This window comes from Cebidichthys violaceus, unplaced genomic scaffold, assembly GCF_023349555.1.
Source record: "Cebidichthys violaceus isolate CVI_PGR_0920_01 unplaced genomic scaffold, fCebVio1.0.p SCAF_20, whole genome shotgun sequence".
Lineage (NCBI taxonomy): Eukaryota > Metazoa > Chordata > Actinopteri > Perciformes > Stichaeidae > Cebidichthys > Cebidichthys violaceus.
Genome location: NW_027176373.1, coordinates 5,835,763 through 5,856,294, shown reverse-complemented (window position 1 = coordinate 5,856,294; position 20,532 = coordinate 5,835,763). Strand labels below are relative to the sequence as shown.

Below are 20,532 nucleotides of genomic sequence, written 5' to 3'. Positions count from 1 at the left end.
AAGATTAGAAAATGCATCACCATCAGGCAAGGTTTCTTAGGTTGTGTTCAAATAGTGATCTGCAGCAGATTACTGATTGTTCATTCTACAAACTTACTTTATCAGTGAGTGTAACTTTGTGGAGTGTCATCCCTTCCTCTTCGTGCACTGTTATGGATTAAAGGCCCCACATAGCCTCATAGGCGTGTTCAGTTGCTGATAAGATCCACTCAAATTGGAGTTGTTTGACGCTATGCTGGGATTTACATGAGGTCATCATGTACTTATAAGAATCATCATTTTTAATGCAGGATTTTTACTAGGACAGAATACTTTTACACTGTGGTATTGTTACTTTTACTCAATTGAAGAAGTCCTTTCACCACCACTGCAGAGGTACAAACTGGCTCTTGGACTTGTTTCCAGGGCTGTTACTTGCAAGAATACTTTCTTTTATGCTTTGTCACAGCACGTACTGCATGTTTTTTTCCAATGACTACAAATTGATGTTAAATAAGTCAAATAGCGCACTCTGGACTATTGTATAATTGTTTGTAATTTACAGAAAACACCAACCATAAAACATGATTTGTGTACTCATACCTGTCCAATATAAAGATGATTCTGATAACATATTTATTGAATGATACCTAAAGCACACAACAGATACACAGAAAACACATTTTAATGATGAACTATAGCACACAATGCCTCAACTACTGTAAACACTTCAACTACAGTTTTGCAGTTTATACGCCTATAATTTGCATAGCAGGTACAAACAGACATGTAATTAAAAAGAGGGGAAGTCCCTGGTCCTCCTTAAGATTCAAATGTTGCTACCGGATGGTGACTTGCAACCGAGAGGTAAGACAGGTTTCTAGGTCTTTATGAAACTGGAGGGCTTGTGTGTGTGACAGAGCATGTGTGTTTGAGTGGTAGACGAGTCTGTAGCAGTAACTGGTCTGGCTTAGGTCAGGATGTGAGAACGTGTCCATGAGTTTAACTTGTTCCACGGTCCCGTGACTGGCCTCTCGGATCACAGCGTGGAACTTACTCTCATGCCATGTCGGCCCTGTCCAAAAGCTAATGTCGAAGCTGAAGTGCTCGGGGAACAGGGAGAAGGGGTGGAAAGGTTTCCCTGGAGGTGGGCAGAGTTCAAACTGCTGTAAAAAACGTGGGTCATGTGACCACAGCAGCCGCCAGTCGGGGAGTGAGAACACGAGCACGGAAAGAAGGTCCAAATTAAGGGACACGGTGACACTGACGTCGCTGATGTTGTCACTTGCATTGCTTGCAAACACCTTACCAACCAAACCCTTCTGCGGTGCCATCAGACGCAGACCTTCCTGTTCTGGGACTAAGGAGACCCCATAGGGTGCGAGCAGCGTCTCCAGTCTTTGTCCGAGCAATTTGATTGGCTCACATTGTGAGGGGAAAACACCGCTGAGGAGGAGCTCATGAAAGGCAGGCAGAGCCCAAAGGTCGACGTGCACGTTCTTGAACACCAGGCCACTAATGCCTAACAACGAGCTGGTGACACCATTACACCCCCCACATGGCCCCTCCTTCTTATGTCCTTCCCCTTCAACACTTTTATTGTTCCCCTCATCCTCCCCATGACTCCCTGCATTGTCAACCAACTCTTCTTTTTTAGTTAGAAGCTCTTCCATCTGAGGAAGCAGTGATGGACGCAGCATATAAACACCACTTTCCCCTTCAGGATCGATATCAAGTAAGCATGCAGACCTTAGGCTCTCGGCTCCTTTACTCTTCACCCTGTCCACTTCATCGCAGGTGAGACATGTGGTTAACAGAGGGTCTTGTGTGTCCGTTCGTCCCCGACTGTCCAAAAACTGATCTTTTTCTTTGTCTGCGGAGGTGTCGGTGTCAGAGTTGACCTCTTTCTGAAGCAGGCGGATCCAGTAGAAGTCCGTCTTGTCAACGTCACAGCCGCACGCCTGCAGCCGTTTGGCCGTGAGGAGGAAGGGAATGGTCTCTGTCGTCATGGAGACAGACCACTTCTCCGCCAGTCCTTTGAGAAGAAAATCTTGCACCAACCTGACAGGGTGGACAGAACCTGAGCAGAGAAATCCCCTGATGAAAGAGCAGAGACAGTAAAGTGCCTGGTTATATAACTCTATTTTTTTTTGCGTTGGTGGGTTATTACTCAAACAGCATGAGAGCCTCGTGTTCCTGTACCTGAATATGTAATCACTGAGCTCAGCTGGTATGTTGTACAGCACTCTGTCCCTTTCAACAGCCTCCTCAACCGTAAGTATCTGAGCAGGGGTGTAGGAGAGGCTGCGGGTAAACACGTGGAGTAAACCTTTCTCCACATGAAAGCCCTTATCCTGGCTCCTGTGCAACAGCAACGCCATCATTAGAGAGGGTCAGTATGCAAAGGGTTGTTTCTATTTATACCCTGTTCCACTCACCTTTGCTCCTTACCTGTATCCAGTGCACTTGTAGCTACGGTGTTTCTCTCTCTCAAAAGGATGGACATCACTAAGGATCAGGTGGGCCTCTGCTGCCATGGCAGCCACCTGCCAGCTGTTGTGCCACTCTCGCTTCGGTTGGTCCGCTGGTGTTCCACCCTGGCCGTTGCACAAGGAAACATGGACCTCCCCGTCTTCAGACAACACCTGTTCACAACTGGAGGCACAGGGGAAAAAAAGTATTCAGGATGTCATCATGGAAAACGGAAAACATTGGGAACTTCATCAGTTTATAAAAACTACGTACTTAACAGAGCTGGGTGAAAAATATGTGATTATGAAAGACAACTTAAAGGGACTGGTCATCCCAGAATCAAAAATACATACTTTTCCTCTTACCTAGGGCTGGGCGGATCAAGAGAAAATCAAATATACAGATATTTTAGAACAAATACCTCATTATCAATATTGCGATGATATTGTAGGGTTGACCAGTGGTGCTGGATTTTTTGACAATTAATCATAAGTAACAAAAAAAACACGTTAGCCATATTACAATTTTATGATATCCAGAATCCAAGACGATATTTGGTCTCATATTAAGACATATAGTATTGATAAATTGCCCAGCCCTACCTGTAGTGCTATTCATCAATAGATTGTTTTGGTGAGAGTTGCCTAGTTTTGGAGATATCATACTTGATGCCATACAGACACATTTCAGTCAGTAAATAGAAAAATCTCAAGAATGATACCTCGTTATTCTCATAATTTATAGTTATTGAGTTATCAAACGTTTCAAAACCAGTATTGTGGAGTTGAAAAAGGAAGTTTGGACACAAACGTTCTTCGACATTTTCAAATTGTCATTGTAGAGACAAGCTGCTGTGAATAAACTGAATCTTGAGGTGTGACGCAGTTTTACCTGAGGAAGAAGTTTTTGAGAAGTTCTCTGTTCTTTTTAACCCCACTCTTTCTCCCGCAGTGAGGAAAGTTAAACACCACACGATCAAACACACGGTCCCGAAGAGAGGCACAGTCCCCCAGCTTCGTGCAGTCCACCTCGAAAAGCACCGCCCCACCTGATTAACACACAAAAAGTGTCACAAAATACGTCTCGGTACAAATGTAAAAAAGTAATCACAAACCCCCTACCTGAGTCCCGGATACTCTTAATGTTATCGGCTGCGCCTTCATGCCGCAGTGCCTCCTTCTGATGCTGCAGACAAGTGGCCGTTATGCAGGTCTCTGTCTCCGAGTACAGCTGGCTCACAGAAGCAGAAAATGAGAAGTTCCCTTCTCCCACCAGCAATATGGACCTTGAAGGAGACATGTTCAGTCCAACTGGAAATGGAAGGACACACAACAACTCAGTTCCCTGATGGTTGCACACAAAATCTGCTTGAGTGTGGAAGGGAAGGACGCGCATAAAAGCGACAATGTCCACCTTCAGTCTTCCTCACGGGCTAATACCGTAGTAATTGCATATTTTAGTTGGTTTGGTCTGTATCTTGTGTCTCAGACGGGCTCGGATGAACATCAGATATTGTACTGACTGTACTGCAGCTCAAAGCCGTTGACCTTCTCGTTATACTCCGGCGCTGCAGTACATGAAAGCTGAATAATATCATCTCACCTGTAGCGGCTTGCGTTGAACGCTGTGTCGCAGATATAATAGTCCGACAAGAAACAAAACTTCAGGAACGTTACGTTGTTTCCCCGAGCACTCAAAAGCCCTACAACAAGCACATTTACGTATTTTTAATTCAACGTTAGGTGCTAAAATGTATACCATTGAGTTTCCGACATTATACATTTAAAAGCGTAATGTGTCAGACTAGATAATTCCCATCGTGTTTTCAGAGGGAATTATTTGCAGGGTGGCTCATCACATCTGGAGGAGGGGGCTATTCGCAGCAGCAGTGGATCCGAGCATCAATTCTGTTCGCGTAGCCTGTCAGTAGTTTATCAATGGGAAATTCCACCTGACAGTTTTTCCTCATGTGCGATTCTTAGTTCCGCTCCGGATTTTAACGTCTCTTGATAACAACGGAAGTAGGTAGTTAGTGAAACAACTAGCGCTGTTTTTGCCAATGCTAAGGTCATGCTAGCTAACGGAATTGCTGCACCTGCACATGAAAACAACGGACAGCCGTGCATGATAAATCATTATTGCAACTCAAGTTTTAAATCCAATACAAACCAATCTAAATAACCAGAACCTAACATTTTAAAATATAAGTTTGAATGTCGTCATTTTGTTAGCATTTTTGATGTCATTAACTTATTCTGTAACTCTCTGACTGTGCAAGGTGTTTGACCAATAACAGACATTTATATTTCTATGCTTTGTCAAGGAAAAGTGTTTTTCTTTTCATTGTACTTGAGGACATGGTTAATGGTCTACCTCTGTTCTCTTCATATGCATATGCATAGTCTGGCTTTGTATTGTGCAGGCACAAGCTGCAGGTGAGATAAACAAATGGGTCGTAGCATCATTGTAGATCTCTCCTTTTGTCTCTTTGCATCTTGTAGGAAGTGTCGCGCCCACATGGGCAGTGTTCTGGCTTTGTCTTCCAGTCCGGGCCGTCAGAACTGGCCTTTCTCCACGGACCTCCCTCCTTCTCACTGGGACGCGCATCCGGCTCACTGGGACAGTCCGCCACGCTGGGAGAGGAGAGATGGCCGCCTGCCCAACCCAGGCAGCTTCCACTCTCTCCACAGGAGCTGCAAAGGTATGTCTGGCCAAAAAGAGAGGGCCGGCCACACAGCAGGCAATACATAGAGACAATTATTGAAGTACTAATGTTTTGTTTTGTCTCCCCAGATGTGTTTCCTCAACAGATTGAGGGAGTCAAGATGATCCTCAATAAAACTCTGAGCAGCTTCTTCAAGGTGAATCTACATTTAAACATTTAGTTGTAAAGGTAATAAGGGTGTAAATCTCTTCAATGTCATAACACGATGTGTGTATTTCCTTCCAGGTCAGTCATACTCTCCACCTCAGTGCTGTCAGTCCTTCGTACTATCGTTTCCACGTAGAGCATCTGCAGTCTGATGATTACAGCAAGGACAAGGTCAAGCATAAATACGTTTCTACTACTTTATCATTCATTTGCTTGGCTGTATAGGACGTTGGAAAACAGATGAAGCTGCCTATTGATTCTGCCTCACATTTTTAGGATGCCCCAGCACTGATCGGTGAAATGGACTCTTCAGGCAGTCTGAATGCTCACGCTCTGCTGCATCTCACTGAGCGAGTACGAGCCAGAACAGTCTTCCAGGTGAGATTCTAATGTCTGGCCATCTATCCCATCTCATGTTCAGACCCTGTCACTGCACTTCTCTTCACACTAAAATGCTGTTTGCTGCAAACTGAATATTTGATTGTGTTATAGACCCAGCAGTCCCAGTTTGTAACGTGGCAGTTTGAAACTGAGTACAGAGGGAACGACTTCACTGCTGCCGTGACAGTAGCCAATCCTGACATCCTCAGAGAGTCGGGTAAGAAATGACAGGTGGAATGATAAGAGCATCATCGGATGTAAGGGGAAAAAAGTACTATTGCAAGCAGTCAAATGTTCTTTTTTCAACTGAATACAACTGTCAATTTAGCAGGAAAATACATAATGGTGATATTTTTTTGTTGATCTAATCTATTATGCGTTTTGGTGTGTTTCTCTTGGACAGTTATCCTTGTGGCACACTTCCTTCAGAGTGTGTCCTCTGGGCTGGTTTTAGGAGGGGAGCTGGTTTACCATCGGGGCCGAGCAGAAGAAGGAGGAATTCTTACTCTGGCTGGACAGTACTCAAGTGAGAGTTTTGTGTTTCATTACAAATCTTCTTTCAACACCTCATTTAATTGAGCTTTCCTGATCTGTTTTGCTTGACTTAGCAGCAGCGTTTTGCCTTTTCTTTTTCTGGCTCTCCATACAGGACCCAACTGGGTGGCGACGCTGAATGCTGGGAAAGGAGGTGCCCATGCTAGCTACTATCATAGAGCCAACAAACAGGTGCAGCAAACGCCACCGTACTGTATAAACACAGCCTTTACTTGCATATTGAAAATGTGCATATGCTTGTTTTGGTGTTCACCAGATCCAAGTCGGGGTGGAGTTTGAGGCCAGTACCAGGACACAGGAGACCACAACTTCATTTGGGTACCAGATGGAGCTCCCAGAGGCCAACATGGTCTTTCGAGGTAAATTTCTTTCTCCAACTTTGAGTCAAATGTTATGTTGAATGAAAACTACATATATATACACACAGTATAGGAGACCTTTTCTGTCTGTGTGTGTCCAGGTATGATAAACAGTCGTTGCATAATAGGAGGCGTGTTGGAGAAGCGTCTAACCCCGCTCCCTGCCACCCTGATTATGGGTGCCTTTGTAAACCACAGAGGTGACAAGCTGCAAGTCGGCCTAGGCATCAATGTGGGATAAATGTCTGCTGACGTCTGCTGGAGGGACAGACATCCATCCAGAGACCTGTTCCAGAGGCGCCATAATGGCCCTATCTTCCAGGGTAAAACACTTGAACCACCTGAGTATCGTGGATTGTTTGGGTGTTGAAGCTGAAAGTTGGGCCTTGAAACCTACCTCTCAAAATGGAGGTGCTGTTGTCTGATTGGACTAAACAGATGTGTTTCTGTCCTCCTGAAACCAACCTAGACAACGGACAAAGGGATCAGCGGCATCCTGTAAACTGAAAATAAGTAAAGATTTTATACTGTAAGTAGTCATAAAGAAATGTAATGATTATAGATTATATTGAAAGATAATTGTCTTTCCCATATTTCACCCCATTAACTATAGTTCCTTTATACCTGACTTTTCTGCTGACCACTTGTAGAAACAGGAAACCTATTTAGGAGAGGCAACACCAATGACCAAATTCACATTATTCTTTCCCCATTTTCCACATTGGCTTACTGTTTTTTATTTTTTAACAACTAATGCCTAGACCAGTGATTCTCAACTGGTGGGTCGCGACCCACAAGTGGGCCGCAGACCTTTGCCTGAAAAAAATAAAAATAAAATCTTGTGCTTTTATTTTGAAGGGGATTTTTTATGCAGCGGAGTTATTCACACTCCTTAACAGTATTTGGCGTTAATGCCTTGTAATGCTAATACACACCCGCCATTTCACAATACAGAAGAACACCCACAAAGTTTGTTTTCATGCTAATTGAGCGAAACGCAAGTTCGACACCGACTACATGAGATATGGATTTACTTACATTGAGGACAAAAGAGGACAAAAACCTCAGTGCGTTTTGTGCAGCGAGGTTCTGGCACAAGAAAGCATGAAGCCGTCAAAACTGAAGCGGCATTTGTTGGATCAATCCACAGCGGATAAACTGAAAACTATACCTCTGTCAAATGACACTCTAAGTAGGTGAATTGAAGACATGTCGGATGACATCAAACAACAGACCACAGCTGGAATTAAGGCAAGTGGTTATTTTGCATTACAAATGGAGAATCTACAGACATAACAAATAAAGCAGTTTTACTCGTTTACGTGAAACGTGTGGGACGGGGACTGACGGGAACAATTTCTCTGCACAAGAGAGCTCCCTACTACTACGACTGCAGAGGACATTTTCAGCTCAGGTTCAAACTGCACCATCTTTTCATCAAATACATTTGAGAAGTTGAAAATTTGGGTCGCAGTTTGTCATTAAGGGGTGATGGTGGGTCCCGAAGTCAGACCAGTTGAGAACCACTGGCCTAGACTCTAGGATAAATCTAAAAAATAAGTGGTCAGCAGAAATGTAAAATGGATCAAATTCTGCTCAAATGCCAGAGTGATGTTTTAAAACTGTGTATATGAGTAAGTGGTTGTGTGCACATCTTGTTTTTGCCAGCTTATAAAACTGTGTGAGACACCACACATGAACAAACAGCCAGTAAGAGTGGCTATGCACTGACTCTGCTGAGCCAGGACTGTACTGTATGAATATACTGTAGATGAAGGCATGTGGAAACACTGATCTGTATGCAACTTGCACTACTCACGCTGCTGCTGGGTATTTCCAGTTCTGTTTAACCTATGAAATGTTGCATAAATATTATTTATACATTATTTATTGTAAGCATAGAGACAAGTGGAAGGGAGTGTCTTTTTGGACTTAATTTATTAAAGAAATGTTATTTCTATCATGTTTTTTCTTCTTCCATATTAATATGAAATGCATTGCAGCTCTGTAGATATAGAAACATTTAGTTGTAAAGATCCAGTGTTAACCATTGGTCAAATGTCTACATATAATATAAAGGTGGTCTCTCATAGTGACAAACCACCAGAAAATGAGTACCTAACTCTGAATATACCCTCAGCACTAAGGAGCTTTTTAGCCTCCTTTACCTCATTGTTTTAGTTGTACATAGTTTAGCATCTATCTAAGCTGTAAGCAGAGATGGGCAAAAATACATCAAAATGTATTTTGATACAAAATACCCCTCAAATAAATGTATTAAAATAAAATACAAAATACTGGTGCCAGAAAATGTAACAAAATACAAAACATTAAAATATAGGAAATACTTTTTTCTGGATTTTCCGTTTTCTCACAATATGGTATAGCAGAGCATTCAGGTTTGGGCGATATATATATATATATATATATATATATATAATGTACACAAAGCTCTGGTGAACCCCACGAAAAGGAAGATCAGTCACAGAATGTCAGTGTAACTAAGCAAAGCTATTAAAAGACAACAACTTCATTGATTATATATATATATATTTTTATTAATGGGACTTAACAGCCCATAAACTTTGGCTTTGTATCAACAAGAAAATATTCACCACATATGAATAGCATTACACATTAGGCCTATGTATACTATAAAAGCAAAATATAGAATCAAAACCAGTTGTACACAGGTAAAGAGCCTAAATAAATTACTGTACTGAGACATGTTGTCCACCTGGCCAACTGTAGAATATACAAAATAATAAAACTAAGAATACTTTCATAATATGCCTTTTAAATAAAATAAATTGGATATTTAATGTTTTTTTGTTTTTTTAACAAATGGACATCTACTGTCATAGCCTGGCTAACTGTGAACTATAATATCTGCCAGTAATTGATATGGCATTATGACATTCACATTGAGAAGATACAGCATAGCTTATAATACAGTGCAATATTAGATGGTCAGATGTCTCTTGATAAGGTTATCATGAACATACAAGCTCCCAATCTCCCTCTTCCTATAGCTAGCTACTCCACTGATAAGTTGACTTGCTAAACACTGGCTATGCACTAGCCTAGACAGCATGCTAGCTAGCTTGGTATTATAACCATCACCATGTATATACTATAGGCTATGTAGTCAGACCCAGACATACATTATACATCAAGCTAGTTGACATCTGTCACACTCAGATAACATGTGTACCTTGACAGACAATCTGTTGAACTTGAAGATCTGAAGGCTGAACTCGTGAACTGTTTTTTGATTCGTGGAGAAAGTATTTTGAGTATTTTCAATACAAAATTATTCCACTCTAAAGTATTTTGTTACAAATTACATTAGATTTTTTATCGGCCCTATCAAATACAAATTACAAAATACTCAAAAGTAATTGAAATACGTATTTCAAATACAAGTAATAGAAATACTGCCCATCTCTGGCTGTAAGCTAGCTAGCAAAGGACGCACCGACAATGTCAGAGTTTTCCTGTGTGTCTGAGTTCAGTTTAGCCTCTAACTGAACCCATAACTCACCAGAAACTGGATCTTTCTGTTATTTCTCTCACCTCAACACATTTAAAAAGCAGATTCATTAAGCTCCAGAATTCATTTTTTTTTGCGTCTGATCGTGTCTTTCCATTAATTTTGTATGCAGATGAATGCACCGCCTCTTTGTCTTATAAATAAAAAACATGCAGCTCTAAGATGCTGTGGTAACAAACAACCAACAGAATATAAAACACTCAACAGAGACTCATTGGTTTATACAATTTTAATATAAAATCCTGTATTCTGAAATAACAGATATACTGTACAAACATATATACAAACATAATAAAATATGAGGTCTGTAAACTTTTCACTTGGTGATGTTAATAACACATTACAGTGTACATTATCTTGCTGCAGAAGCTCGCAGTGGCAAAGATAAAGGCTGATACTCTGTCCGATTGAACTGCTGCCACTTCCCTCTGTCATTTGTCTTTGAAAAAGGAGAAGAATCCTTTCCCTCCTTCTCCCTTCACTCTCAAAGACTTGCTTCTTTGGAGTCCTGCTGCTTTGTCTGTCTGTCTTTCTCTGTCTCTTTCCCTCTGTCTCTCCTCCTCCCTTTGCCGCACCTGTTGATTGATCACTAGCCGCATGTCCTCCTGCAACAGGATGATAGAAAAACAACATTCCGCTTGTAAACACAACTATGTAAAACGTGTTGGCAGAGACATCATTTAGAAGTATCCATCCCTGCACTCAGACTCACCTGCCAGGCCTCCAGCTCTTGCGACAGTGCCACTTTGTGTTTGATCGTGTTGAGAAGCTGCTGAGTAAGTGATTCTTTCTCCTGACGCACAGTGGCCAATTCACTCTCTAAGGAACTGCACATTGATATGATAATTAGCAAAACATATACTGCTGTGGGCTCAAATGAAATGAGAATGATGCTGTTGTTGTGTAGCATTACCTGTAGCTTGGATTTTCAGGACTGCTTCTAAATGGCTTGATTTCCTGCCTCAAAGACCCCAGCTCTTCTTTTTGAGATTGCAGCTGCAAGGTGTGAAATTGAAAGGCATAAATATTAGTAATAATAATAGTTTTTTTTTTTTTCAAAATACTCAGATTTACATCATCTCTAGCTTTATAAAATTGAAAGGAGACACATTATGCTCATTTTCAGGTTCGATACTTGTATTTTTGGTTAATCAACAAGTAAAATTGTGTTTGTGAAAAGTGTATGTGAGTTCAACAGACCTCCTCTGTGAGCGCTTGTATCTCTTCATCTCTTACTTGCAGGACTGTGGAGTGAGCTAGAAGAGCCTCTTTTACCTGGTTAGCAAGAGAGATGTACACAACAACACAACAGAAAAAAATCTGTAATATCAGAACCTTATTACAAGGTGTTTGTGCTTAGATGCACATTTTGGTACAAAGAGGTTAGGGATTTTGGAGACCGGTTGGTATCAGTCTCCAACTAACGAACGAAGGATGTCAGTGCAGTTACTACTCTTGTTTGTGTGTGTGTGTGTGTGTGTGTGTGTGTGTGTGTGTGTGTGTGTGTGTGTGTGTGTGTGTGTGTGTGTGTTTGTGTACCTGTGATTGCTGAATTTCACTATGCAGAGACAAAGGTTGCGTTTGTGTGCTGTCCAGAATGCTCTCTTCTCCCAGGTTCAGAGTTTTTTGCTGTAGAGAGCGATTCATAGTTCGCAACTCAAACACCACTCCCTGCTCCTGCTCTATCTACAGTACAGACACACACAAACACATAGTAAGAGATAGGCACACGCACACACACTAATACATAACTTCAAACTAGCTGTACTTCTGTTAGTGATGAATATACTATCTTTTGCAGCGCATGATCCTCACCTCTGCTTCTTTCTCTCTCAGTGTCGTTTGTAGCTCTGACAATCTGTCTGTCAGTCTCTCTCTCTCCACGCGGAGTCTATCACTGTCCTCCTGTGAAGCTTTTAGTTGTGCCTCCATGTACGACAGCCGCTCAAGCAACACTCTGTTCTGTACAGAGAAAAAGAGAAAGTACTGAATAAATGATGCAATGACAGAGGTAACACTAAGAGGTAATTACAAAGGATTTTGATGCTTTGAGATATGGATACTTAGGCCCCCCAAGTCTGTTAAATCTTTATGGGTTTATTTAATATTCTGTTAATATCTCCACTTGTTCTTAGCAACAGAGCCATAGACTTGAGAGTCAAGTCGGACTCAAACAGACCAAAACAGAGAAATTTCAAACACAGCTTTGAAATTGAAATGTTCAGATGCCATATCATTTAATTGTCAGCATACAGGCAGGACTTAGACTTGCCATCAAGGACCTGAGACCTGCTTTGACAGAACTTGAAACTTAATTTGGATTTGCCCCACACGACTTAGAGTATAATTCCATACTATTTGGCCATGATTGAAAGGTAATGCTTTTTGTATATGACCTACTTATTCTCCAGTATTCAAGATAGCATAATAATGTTCACGACTGTCACACTAAAACTGAGCCACTTATTTGACTGGTATACCTCTCCTTGAATGTTCTTCAATTGTGTAAAGTTGATATTTCGGCTGAAAGATGATTCTTCCCTCTCTTCTCTGAGGGAACGAAGCTCGGTCCTCAAGGAGTGTTCCAGTGTTATAGCCTAAGCAGGTGGAAAAGTTGAGAAATACTGTTGTTCAATGAGTGACAAAGATGGGACTCCACAAACCTGCTACTCCACATTTTTCATGCATGGCGGTGACGTGAGACCACACACATAAATACACTTTGATTATGTTTATTCTAACAGCATGAACATACTTGTGGTGTTTTTCTTTGTGGGTTGGCAGCTCATTTAGGCAGGTTTCAGGCTGCCTTTTCACTAGTAGTGTAAACTAACCTCTGCTAGCTGCTCCACCAAGCGTTGGTTATGGTTGGCTAATTGAGTCAGCTGTTCGCTCTCATCTCTCCGCTGGTCGCGCCCCTGGCTGTGATACCGCTCCAGCTCAGCCCTCAAGGCAGTTAAATCTGCAGTCAGCTCTGCCTCTCTTTGCCCAGAATCCATTTCATTCATCTCTAACTTCCTGTGCAGGACATGCTTCTCCTGCTGTACAGCCTTAGACATTAGATGCAACATTAACTACCTTCAAGGAGACATGGAAATATCAGATATTGAAATACATGGATAATAAGTCTCTATTTTTGTTACTTTGAATGTGAAGTGAAATTGAAACAAATGAGTCCGTAGCAAAAGCATTTGGAGAAGACAAGAATAGAATCAGTGAAGCTGGTTCTAGAAAAACAGAATAGGCCTTTATCTCGTCAGACAACTTCACTTGTCATGGTAGGCAAAGCACAGGTGTTACTAAAATCATTAACAATGGCTCTGTTCTATTCAAGTGTCCCAGTTTTTCATGTCAGGACCCTGAAACTGAAGCAGCTAAATGGAAGTCAGAGATTATTCATTTTTATTATTTGCCTACTGTGACATGTCAAGTTGTCTTCAGTGGAAAATACCTTTTCCTTTTTACACTACGTCAGAGACAGATTCATACCTGCAGTGTCATGATTTAAGCAACTTAAAAAAATACTCAGAGACTTTTACAAGTAATGATAATAATATCTGAATGCATTTATCAATTCATGAACTTCTTTCCGTGCTATTCACATTCTGTATTTTATTCTGTCTATGTGATATGCAGAGATAAAAGTGTGGGGTTGTAAGAATTTGACAGTAGTAAATTTGTTTATTTTTTTCACAATGTTGTTATGTCCCCATCCTCGCCATTTGCTTTTCTTTTTATATTTGTTTATCGCTTGTGGAATATATCTTATGTTGTTTTTATATTTGTTTCTTTTTAAATAGGATTTGATATCCTACATTTTTGTTATCAGCATTGGTTGATTATGGGAGAACTGTAATTTATATTATCTAAGGTGGAATAAATTGAGTCTTGATCAGTGTTACTTACAGACATCTTTCCACTTGTATAATGACTGATTGGCTAGAATCATTCAAATGTCATGTGCTTATTCATGGTACATTTTAGTGCTCCTTTTGTTTCCACCTCACTGTATTTTTTAGAAATGTTACAAAGTTTGCATAGTCACAAGAAAGACTATTTACAGCAGCTTCATCCTTACCTCCAGCTCCCTCTCCCTCTGCTCCAGAGAGGCTGCCAGCTCCTCATTCTTCTCCAGTAAAGCCTGTCCCAGCTCTGCAGCTAGTATCAGATCCGTCTCGATCCCTCCTCCACTGTCACTGCTGCCAGGAGAGGACGTGGATGAGGGGAGAGCAAAGGAGAGTGAGACTGAGGAGGATGAGGTGAGAGGGAAGAAGGAATCCTCCAGGCTGGGGGACGGAAGATTGTTTTTCCTGGGGGTGAACATTGTTGATAGCCGCAGGCTTGTAGGAGTCAGTAAAAAAGCATAATTTAATTTCAAGAGCTTGATCACACAGGTGGCAGGTGGACTGCCATAAACTTTCTTTTCTGTTTCTTGATGATCTGGTCCGGAGTGGGTTTTATTTTTCACTTTTGTAATCCAGGTATGACTCTGCAAAACGTGGACTTCACTGTGGTGCCAATAGCTCTGATGCTAGTACCATTCAAATCCTTTCTTCTCTTCTTCCCAGAGAACTCTGTGGGCAAGAAAGTCTATCAATAGCACAGAAAACCACTATAAACAGATTTCATTGTGAACTTGTGGAATTCAGGACATGTATGATGAGTGTAAGACTAGTTGTTCTTCTCTAGTAATATAATCTCACATGGCCTTTAAACAGGTCTTTTGTCTGACTGGTGCTTTTATTACTCTGACCGAAATACCAGCTACACTATTATCTTTGTTCTGCTCCCCTCCCTAAATTCCAAAGGTATTGGGCAACACTATTTCCTACAAATACGTCAAAGTCTTGAATGCTCAGTCTCTAAAATAATCAAGTCTTAAAAGTCTCTTTAAAGTCTTGATGTTGTGTTGTTTGTGCCCCCCCCAATTAAGGCTTAAAAAGAAGCTGCTACCACATTATGTTATTTCCAGTCACTGCAGGATCATATCTATAAAGATTTTATTCAATTTAGTCTATACAAACTCAATTTTGGTCACAACATTGCCCTTTGAAGTTTCGGTCTCCTCAGTCTGACATTGGTCTCTTTAAATCTGACGTCACCGTCTGCCATCTCACCTGTTAAAACATCTCACTACCATGAAACTATGCCATCATCCTATTTAAAATAATGAATACATTAAAATAATTAAGTCATTCCTACTTTAACATCACATGTTTACATTAATAGAACTAACAGAATCTCTTTTGGAACCTCGAAGGAACAAAAATGAAGTCTGTCTTACCTGATAGTTCCCAGCCAACTCACACCAAACAGGTGTAGTCTTCCTGTTTGGTGAGTGTGTGTGTTTGTGTGTGTGTGTGTGTGTGTGTGTGTGTGTGTGTGTGTGTGTGTGTGTGTGTGTGTGTGTGTGTGCGTGCGTGTGTGTCTGTGTGTGTGTTTGGGAGTGTTTGCACAAGAGAGGCTGAGCTGGTTTCCTTGGCAGTCGAAACATACAGTATGTAAATAGAGCCAGTGGCTCCACCTCCTAGGTAAGAAAGGTAAAGAGAGCAAACAGAGCAGGAAGGATGGCAACACTGGTGTGTCTGCTGTAAAATGCTCTGACATCTAGTGGTTGAACAAGGTATGAAATGAAAAAACACAGATTAACTCTGAGGAATGTGTTGTTACTCAATTTTACACTCTTAGGGTGGGGGTGACACAGGCTGAGAGATGGAAAGAGGGGAAGGTCAGCACACAAGCAGGGGTCTGTCTAATCCGGCCCTCCTGCTCCTCATCCCCCTTCCTGTTTACCTGCTTGAAGAGTTAGAAAGGAGCTCTGTGTGTGTTGGTGTATAAGCTAAGGGGGCAGGGAGAGTAGAAAAAGGGACTGCCATCACTTTTACCACCTTCTCAGAGACGGCAAACAGACAAAAGAGGACAAAAAGCCCACAAGACCTTCACCAAGCGTAAAACCATTGGATCATTAGGTGCGCTCACATACAAACATGTCTGGCAAACTCTGGCTTGTTCTTTCACTGTGGCTTGTGCTGCCAACCTCTGAAGCTGGAAGGCAAATGCCTAAACTCTCTGACAAGAAACTCTGCGCGGACTCCGAATGCAGCCGTAAGTAGCATACTCACCATCTTAGCTTAGTAGTAATGTTGTGACCACGTTTTAGGGAACTGTAGAAAATCAAAATGATAACGCACATGCAGAACTTTTTTAATCTGCATAGAAATATGACACATATTATAAACTGCAAAAGTTCTCAATGTGATGCCTCAGTCTCCCTCTATATTCTTGCACAGATCCCATCTTGATAGCACGTGCACTGCAGGACTACTACCCCGGAGACTGCAGGTTCATCCCAATCAGACAGGGGCAGCTCATCTATGTCTATGCAATGCTAAAGGACAGAGGGAACCTCTTCTGGGCCGGCAGTGTAAGTGAAAACAAATGCTTTTGCTTTGACACAGCTCTTAAGCAGAACACTTTTATGCATCTTTATTGGAAGTCATGAAGACGTGTTGTATCCATGTGCAGCCCTCACACTCTCCACTCAAAAGTGATGTTGTCAATAACTTAACTTTATATCATCTGTTTGCAGGTACAAGGATCCTATTACGGAGAGCAGGAGGCTCGCATTGGACACTTCCCCAGCAGCATAGTGGAGGAGACTCATCTTCTCATGCAAGCCAGCACCGAAGTCAAGACTACTGTAGGTGAACACACACACATCAACAAATGTGTGCATTACGTGACGCTTTCTCCTAATTCTGCCTCTCTTATTTCCAGAAATGGGACTTCTACTGTAACTGATGTTGCCTTCACCAATAAAGAGAACAATGTAGTCAACTACATTACAAGATAACTTGTTTTGAGTATCATATGATCCTATAAACATAGATGACAATAAGTAGGTTTGCTAATCCACACTGTTGATAATCTGCACTTCAGAAGATATGAACAGCTCATATGATTCTAGATTGCTGTCAGATTTCATAACAAAGGTTTCAAATCGCCGGCTGAAGAAATGATCATTGCTGCTTAATGCTTCCTAGTTGACTTGTGTTTGTGTATTTTCTATAATACTCCATCATACTGTTTGTATCTGTTTGTCAGATATTACAATTATTTGTCAAAGAGTTAAAGTTAAATACTGTGTTTTTAAAAGAGACAAGTTCATTTTGATTTACGCAATACACTACTTATTTTGCTTGATAATTGTGTGTCACAAAATAAATACGTGTCAGCTAATCTTTTCATTTGCATAAAAAACATTGCCTCTATAGTAATTTCACTTAAAAGTACAAAACGAAAACACATGGCAGAATGAAGCAGAAATGTTTAATTATAATACATATGACTTTTGCAGTAGGTTCTAATGCAATATAATACAAATCATCAAATCTTGATGATGGACTAAAGCACTTAGAAAGAATATCTATTGTTTTAATTCAAACTTTCTCCCCACATGTAGTGTGTGTTGTTATGTGAACTTCTTATGAAAACAGAAACACTTCAGACATCAAAAGGACACACAGCAATCCGATGATTGAGTTTCGACATTTATTCTATTTGTTTTTTTCTGTGTTAATATGTCAGGGGGTTTTAGCCAATATGAGGGAATGATAGGGCTGTAACTGTGACATATGCACTCACTCTCACATACTTTCACTCACACTTTACTTAGCAGCTCAGAGGCATGCTCCCCAGAGGACAAGGAGCCCAATGATAAAAGCTGTCCGTCTCCAACGTTAGTTTCTCCCTCATCCACTACTTTCCCTATTGCTCATTCACCCTCTTTCTTCACACACACCTGGTCCTTTGGTGGCTTTCTTTTAGTGAACAAACTAAAAATGACTGCACGTGCCTCCAGAGAACTCCCTCCTCCTCACACATACAGAAACCGACGCTAAGAGAATAAACCAAGCACAGTTGACATCTTACTCTTACCCACTCAAACAGTATTGTGCACTAATTAAGTTTAACAATTTTAGTCTGTTGTAATCTTCAGTGGACACTTTTCAAACTCCCTTAAATTGACATTTAAGCATTTCCCTGTAAAACAAAAAGGTGCTACAAGCTAGTTTGGGTTCAATGAACAAATGATGACAATTTTTTTCACTAAACTGCAGAGTCACAGTCATTATATAAATTAAATAACATTTGGAAATGTATGAAGAAGGAAAGGAAATACCTTTCATTTACAAACACAGAGGTGTGATTTGTTTCGGCAGAGAGATATGGTTTAAAGAGGGATTCTGTCGGCTTTTGATTGGGAGATTAACTTAAATAAGTTAATTATCCTGCACCTCCACTGGGACTACACCAAACGCGTCAAATAGACTCTATTACATGAGAACAACATATTACCCTTTGGTTTTAAAGCATTGTTGTCTTGCAGATATATCAGAATAAAACTGAGTTAGGAATTATATACCAGTTTATTAGAAGGCACTTGCACTCTTAGACCGCTAGACCTGCATGCCTACTTCATACTGTCTACTAAACTGCCAACAAAACAGGTTAAATATAAAAACAGGCAAAACTTGGGGTTAGTAGTAAAGCAGTGTGAGGAGCGTCAGACTCTGCTCTACATTTTCTGTTTCGGTGTTCCGTCCTCACATGAAACAGGAATAGTGCGCTCTGAGCCGGGAGATGACCGAGGTGCAGTGATTGTAAGGATACCATCAAACGACAGACTGGATGTGACATCAGCACCTGACACGCCAGCAGGAAGCCTGTACTTCCTCAGAAACTCTCTTGACACAAAGCCGTGGTCGTCCTGAAAACAGAATTAGAGTCAGTATACCGGTGACATGTAACCAAATTAATTTTGTGTGACTATTTCTGCACAACTCTATAGTGCCTCTGACCTGTTTGCCCTCATGTTTGCCGTGTATTGTGATGAACTCGTCACTGACATTGACAGACAGCTCTTCGGGTGAGAAATGCTTCACATCCAGAAAAATTACGTAGCGATCCTTTTCAATGCGCATCTATACAGACAATACAGCTGTTAGAAACAAATTATGCTGTGTGCCTGCAGCCTGGAGTCAGCTGTGCATGAAAGCACACAATAGCTTGTTATTGTCATCTCAGTGTAAGACTCATACACATACTGAATTATACAGAGACTGGTATCAACAGAAGAGAATATTATTCAGATCTCAGATAGTGCATGCAAATGCATCGAATGGCCTGTCACATCAATCTACACACTGGAGTACATTAGTTATTGATACTGATTTTATGACAAGTAGATATAGTGAGATATTAGTGAGATTTTTTTCAGTTAGTCCACTTGTGGGTATTTCACATGAGAATATTTGATCATTTTAGAGACACAGTTGAATTTTACATTACCTCACTGTGTCCATTGTCAGGCCAATTGAACCAGCGCATGAATGAAGGACGTATCCAGGGTAAGGACCAGGGGAAGGGCCAGATTAGTGGCCAATCAGTGAGAGGTTCTGCCAAGGCGATGTCAGAGAGTCGATGTGGGAAGGCCCGACGGTACCACGGATACTGGATGGGGATATCCATGATGGGATTAAAGAGGAGATGTAAAAAACGATGGGTATGAAGGCGGACTCTTGGTTTGACTTTGTCTGAGATGGGTGCTGCTGTACTCTTCTGCACAGTATTTATAGGCCTCTCTCTCCCATCCCACCCAGGCTCTGTCTCTGTTCCCATGCACACTTGCATAGTGACTCTGCCAACAGGCTGATCTTTCTGGAACAATGATGTCAACTGTTTATCCCTCCATCTCCCTCATTGTTTCATCTCTAACGGTGACTGGTTATCTCTCTCTCTCTCTCTCTCTCTCTCTCTCTCTCTCTCTCCCTCCCTCCCTCTCTCTCTCTGTAACTCTGGGTCTCTCCCTTCTCCCAGTCATGAGGTGACACTGGCTCAGAGTACTGCTGATGCCTCCATACTCATTACCCAGGAAATGCCCCTGTCTGGATCTGTGTGTGTGTGTGTGTGTGTGTGTGTATGGATGTGTGTGTGTTTGTTTGAGGAATAGCTGCCAGAGCATTAGCCTGCAGTGCTCTGGGTGCCAGAAGCTTTAGGTTTGTGTGCAGAATGGATGTGAGGTTGAATGGGAATTGATGAGTTTGTATGAGACAGCATTAGATGATACTCTAAGCGTGTATCATTTTGCTATGAGCTCAGATGTAAAATATGAAGCCCTGACTCCTTTCCAACTGTCTAGCAGTTGTGCCAACCAAAATTCTTTCAGTCTCTGCTTCATCCTCCCAGCCCTGTCGTCTCCAACAGAACTAACGTTACACACATTAAATCAGTTATCTGCAAGCTCTGAGGTTTTAAACCATCATGTAACCTTTGTTATAGTGCCTTCCACCCCTCAATAC

The 20,532-nt window shown here is 41.3% G+C and overlaps 5 protein-coding genes across 8 annotated transcripts; 2 read left to right on the top strand and 3 right to left on the bottom strand.

The window, feature by feature from the left end:
- Positions 1–608: 608 nt before the first annotated feature.
- fdxacb1 (ferredoxin-fold anticodon binding domain containing 1) lies at positions 609–4,047 on the bottom strand. Its single transcript, XM_068715852.1, has 5 exons — positions 3,573–4,047; positions 3,343–3,499; positions 2,431–2,634; positions 2,182–2,340; positions 609–2,076 (listed from the first exon to the last, which is right to left on the bottom strand). The coding sequence occupies exons 1-5, from the start codon at positions 3,844–3,846 to the stop codon at positions 819–821; spliced, it is 2,052 nt and encodes a 683-aa protein (XP_068571953.1). The 5' UTR covers positions 3,847–4,047; the 3' UTR covers positions 609–818.
- Positions 4,048–4,149: 102 nt separating this feature from the next.
- On the top strand, positions 4,150–8,554 carry si:dkey-71l1.1 (uncharacterized protein LOC569883 homolog). Of its 3 annotated transcripts, none has more exons than XM_068715853.1 (10): positions 4,150–4,472; positions 4,953–5,152; positions 5,245–5,312; positions 5,402–5,494; positions 5,600–5,701; positions 5,816–5,921; positions 6,108–6,230; positions 6,354–6,430; positions 6,516–6,618; positions 6,720–8,554. In XM_068715853.1, the coding sequence occupies exons 2-10, from the start codon at positions 4,969–4,971 to the stop codon at positions 6,857–6,859; spliced, it is 996 nt and encodes a 331-aa protein (XP_068571954.1). In that variant the 5' UTR covers positions 4,150–4,472; positions 4,953–4,968; the 3' UTR covers positions 6,860–8,554. The 3 variants fall into 3 exon arrangements, with proteins under 3 accessions (XP_068571954.1, XP_068571955.1, XP_068571956.1); XM_068715854.1 differs by having other exon boundaries at positions 4,150–4,476; XM_068715855.1 differs by lacking the exon at positions 4,150–4,472 and having other exon boundaries at positions 4,661–5,152; positions 6,817–8,554.
- Positions 8,555–10,382: 1,828 nt separating this feature from the next.
- bicdl2 (BICD family like cargo adaptor 2) lies at positions 10,383–15,629 on the bottom strand. 2 transcript variants are annotated; one of them, XM_068716480.1, is made up of 10 exons: positions 15,456–15,629; positions 14,250–14,745; positions 13,006–13,221; positions 12,652–12,768; positions 11,987–12,133; positions 11,711–11,857; positions 11,372–11,446; positions 11,085–11,167; positions 10,884–10,998; positions 10,383–10,776 (listed from the first exon to the last, which is right to left on the bottom strand). In XM_068716480.1, the coding sequence occupies exons 2-10, from the start codon at positions 14,493–14,495 to the stop codon at positions 10,603–10,605; spliced, it is 1,320 nt and encodes a 439-aa protein (XP_068572581.1). In that variant the 5' UTR covers positions 14,496–14,745; positions 15,456–15,629; the 3' UTR covers positions 10,383–10,602. The 2 variants fall into 2 exon arrangements, with proteins under 2 accessions (XP_068572581.1, XP_068572582.1); XM_068716481.1 differs by lacking the exon at positions 15,456–15,629 and having other exon boundaries at positions 13,006–13,249; positions 14,250–14,328.
- Positions 15,630–15,910: 281 nt separating this feature from the next.
- On the top strand, positions 15,911–17,396 carry mia (MIA SH3 domain containing). The gene is made up of 4 exons (XM_068716479.1): positions 15,911–16,276; positions 16,462–16,595; positions 16,761–16,871; positions 16,949–17,396. The coding sequence occupies exons 1-4, from the start codon at positions 16,159–16,161 to the stop codon at positions 16,970–16,972; spliced, it is 387 nt and encodes a 128-aa protein (XP_068572580.1). The 5' UTR covers positions 15,911–16,158; the 3' UTR covers positions 16,973–17,396.
- Positions 17,397–17,486: 90 nt separating this feature from the next.
- Positions 17,487–19,864, bottom strand: LOC137876695 (alpha-crystallin B chain-like). Its single transcript, XM_068716478.1, has 3 exons — positions 19,523–19,864; positions 19,033–19,155; positions 17,487–18,941 (listed from the first exon to the last, which is right to left on the bottom strand). Exons 1-3 carry the CDS (start codon positions 19,862–19,864, stop codon positions 18,750–18,752), a joined length of 657 nt encoding a protein of 218 aa, XP_068572579.1. The 3' UTR covers positions 17,487–18,749.
- Positions 19,865–20,532: the final 668 nt, after the last annotated feature.

What these genes read in the sequence shown, in the direction of transcription:
- fdxacb1 (XM_068715852.1), bottom strand. Translation starts at nt 3,846, where the DNA reads ATGCGCGTCCTTCCCTTCCACACTCAAGCAGATTTTGTGTGCAACCAT. An exon ending in CTCAAAAACTTCTTCCTCAG is followed by an intron (nt 2,635 to 3,342) that starts GTAAAACTGCGT and finishes CTGTGCCTCCAG; the next exon opens with TTGTGAACAGGTGTTGTCTG. An exon ending in TACAAGTGCACTGGATACAG is followed by an intron (nt 2,341 to 2,430) that starts GTAAGGAGCAAA and finishes GCTGTTGCACAG; the next exon opens with GAGCCAGGATAAGGGCTTTC.
- si:dkey-71l1.1 (XM_068715853.1), top strand. Translation starts at nt 4,969, where the DNA reads ATGGGCAGTGTTCTGGCTTTGTCTTCCAGTCCGGGCCGTCAGAACTGG. An exon ending in TCTCCACAGGAGCTGCAAAG is followed by an intron (nt 5,153 to 5,244) that starts GTATGTCTGGCC and finishes TTGTCTCCCCAG; the next exon opens with ATGTGTTTCCTCAACAGATT. An exon ending in TGACATCCTCAGAGAGTCGG is followed by an intron (nt 5,922 to 6,107) that starts GTAAGAAATGAC and finishes TCTCTTGGACAG; the next exon opens with TTATCCTTGTGGCACACTTC.
- bicdl2 (XM_068716480.1), bottom strand. Translation starts at nt 14,495, where the DNA reads ATGTTCACCCCCAGGAAAAACAATCTTCCGTCCCCCAGCCTGGAGGAT. An exon ending in AGAGGGAGAGGGAGCTGGAG is followed by an intron (nt 13,222 to 14,249) that starts GTAAGGATGAAG and finishes CTAATGTCTAAG; the next exon opens with GCTGTACAGCAGGAGAAGCA. An exon ending in TGGTGGAGCAGCTAGCAGAG is followed by an intron (nt 12,769 to 13,005) that starts GTTAGTTTACAC and finishes CCACCTGCTTAG; the next exon opens with GCTATAACACTGGAACACTC.
- mia (XM_068716479.1), top strand. Translation starts at nt 16,159, where the DNA reads ATGTCTGGCAAACTCTGGCTTGTTCTTTCACTGTGGCTTGTGCTGCCA. An exon ending in ACCTCTTCTGGGCCGGCAGT is followed by an intron (nt 16,596 to 16,760) that starts GTAAGTGAAAAC and finishes ATCTGTTTGCAG; the next exon opens with GTACAAGGATCCTATTACGG. An exon ending in GCACCGAAGTCAAGACTACT is followed by an intron (nt 16,872 to 16,948) that starts GTAGGTGAACAC and finishes TCTTATTTCCAG; the next exon opens with AAATGGGACTTCTACTGTAA.
- LOC137876695 (XM_068716478.1), bottom strand. Translation starts at nt 19,864, where the DNA reads ATGCAAGTGTGCATGGGAACAGAGACAGAGCCTGGGTGGGATGGGAGA. An exon ending in CTGACAATGGACACAGTGAG is followed by an intron (nt 19,156 to 19,522) that starts GTAATGTAAAAT and finishes TTGTCTGTATAG; the next exon opens with ATGCGCATTGAAAAGGATCG. An exon ending in GCAAACATGAGGGCAAACAG is followed by an intron (nt 18,942 to 19,032) that starts GTCAGAGGCACT and finishes TTCTGTTTTCAG; the next exon opens with GACGACCACGGCTTTGTGTC.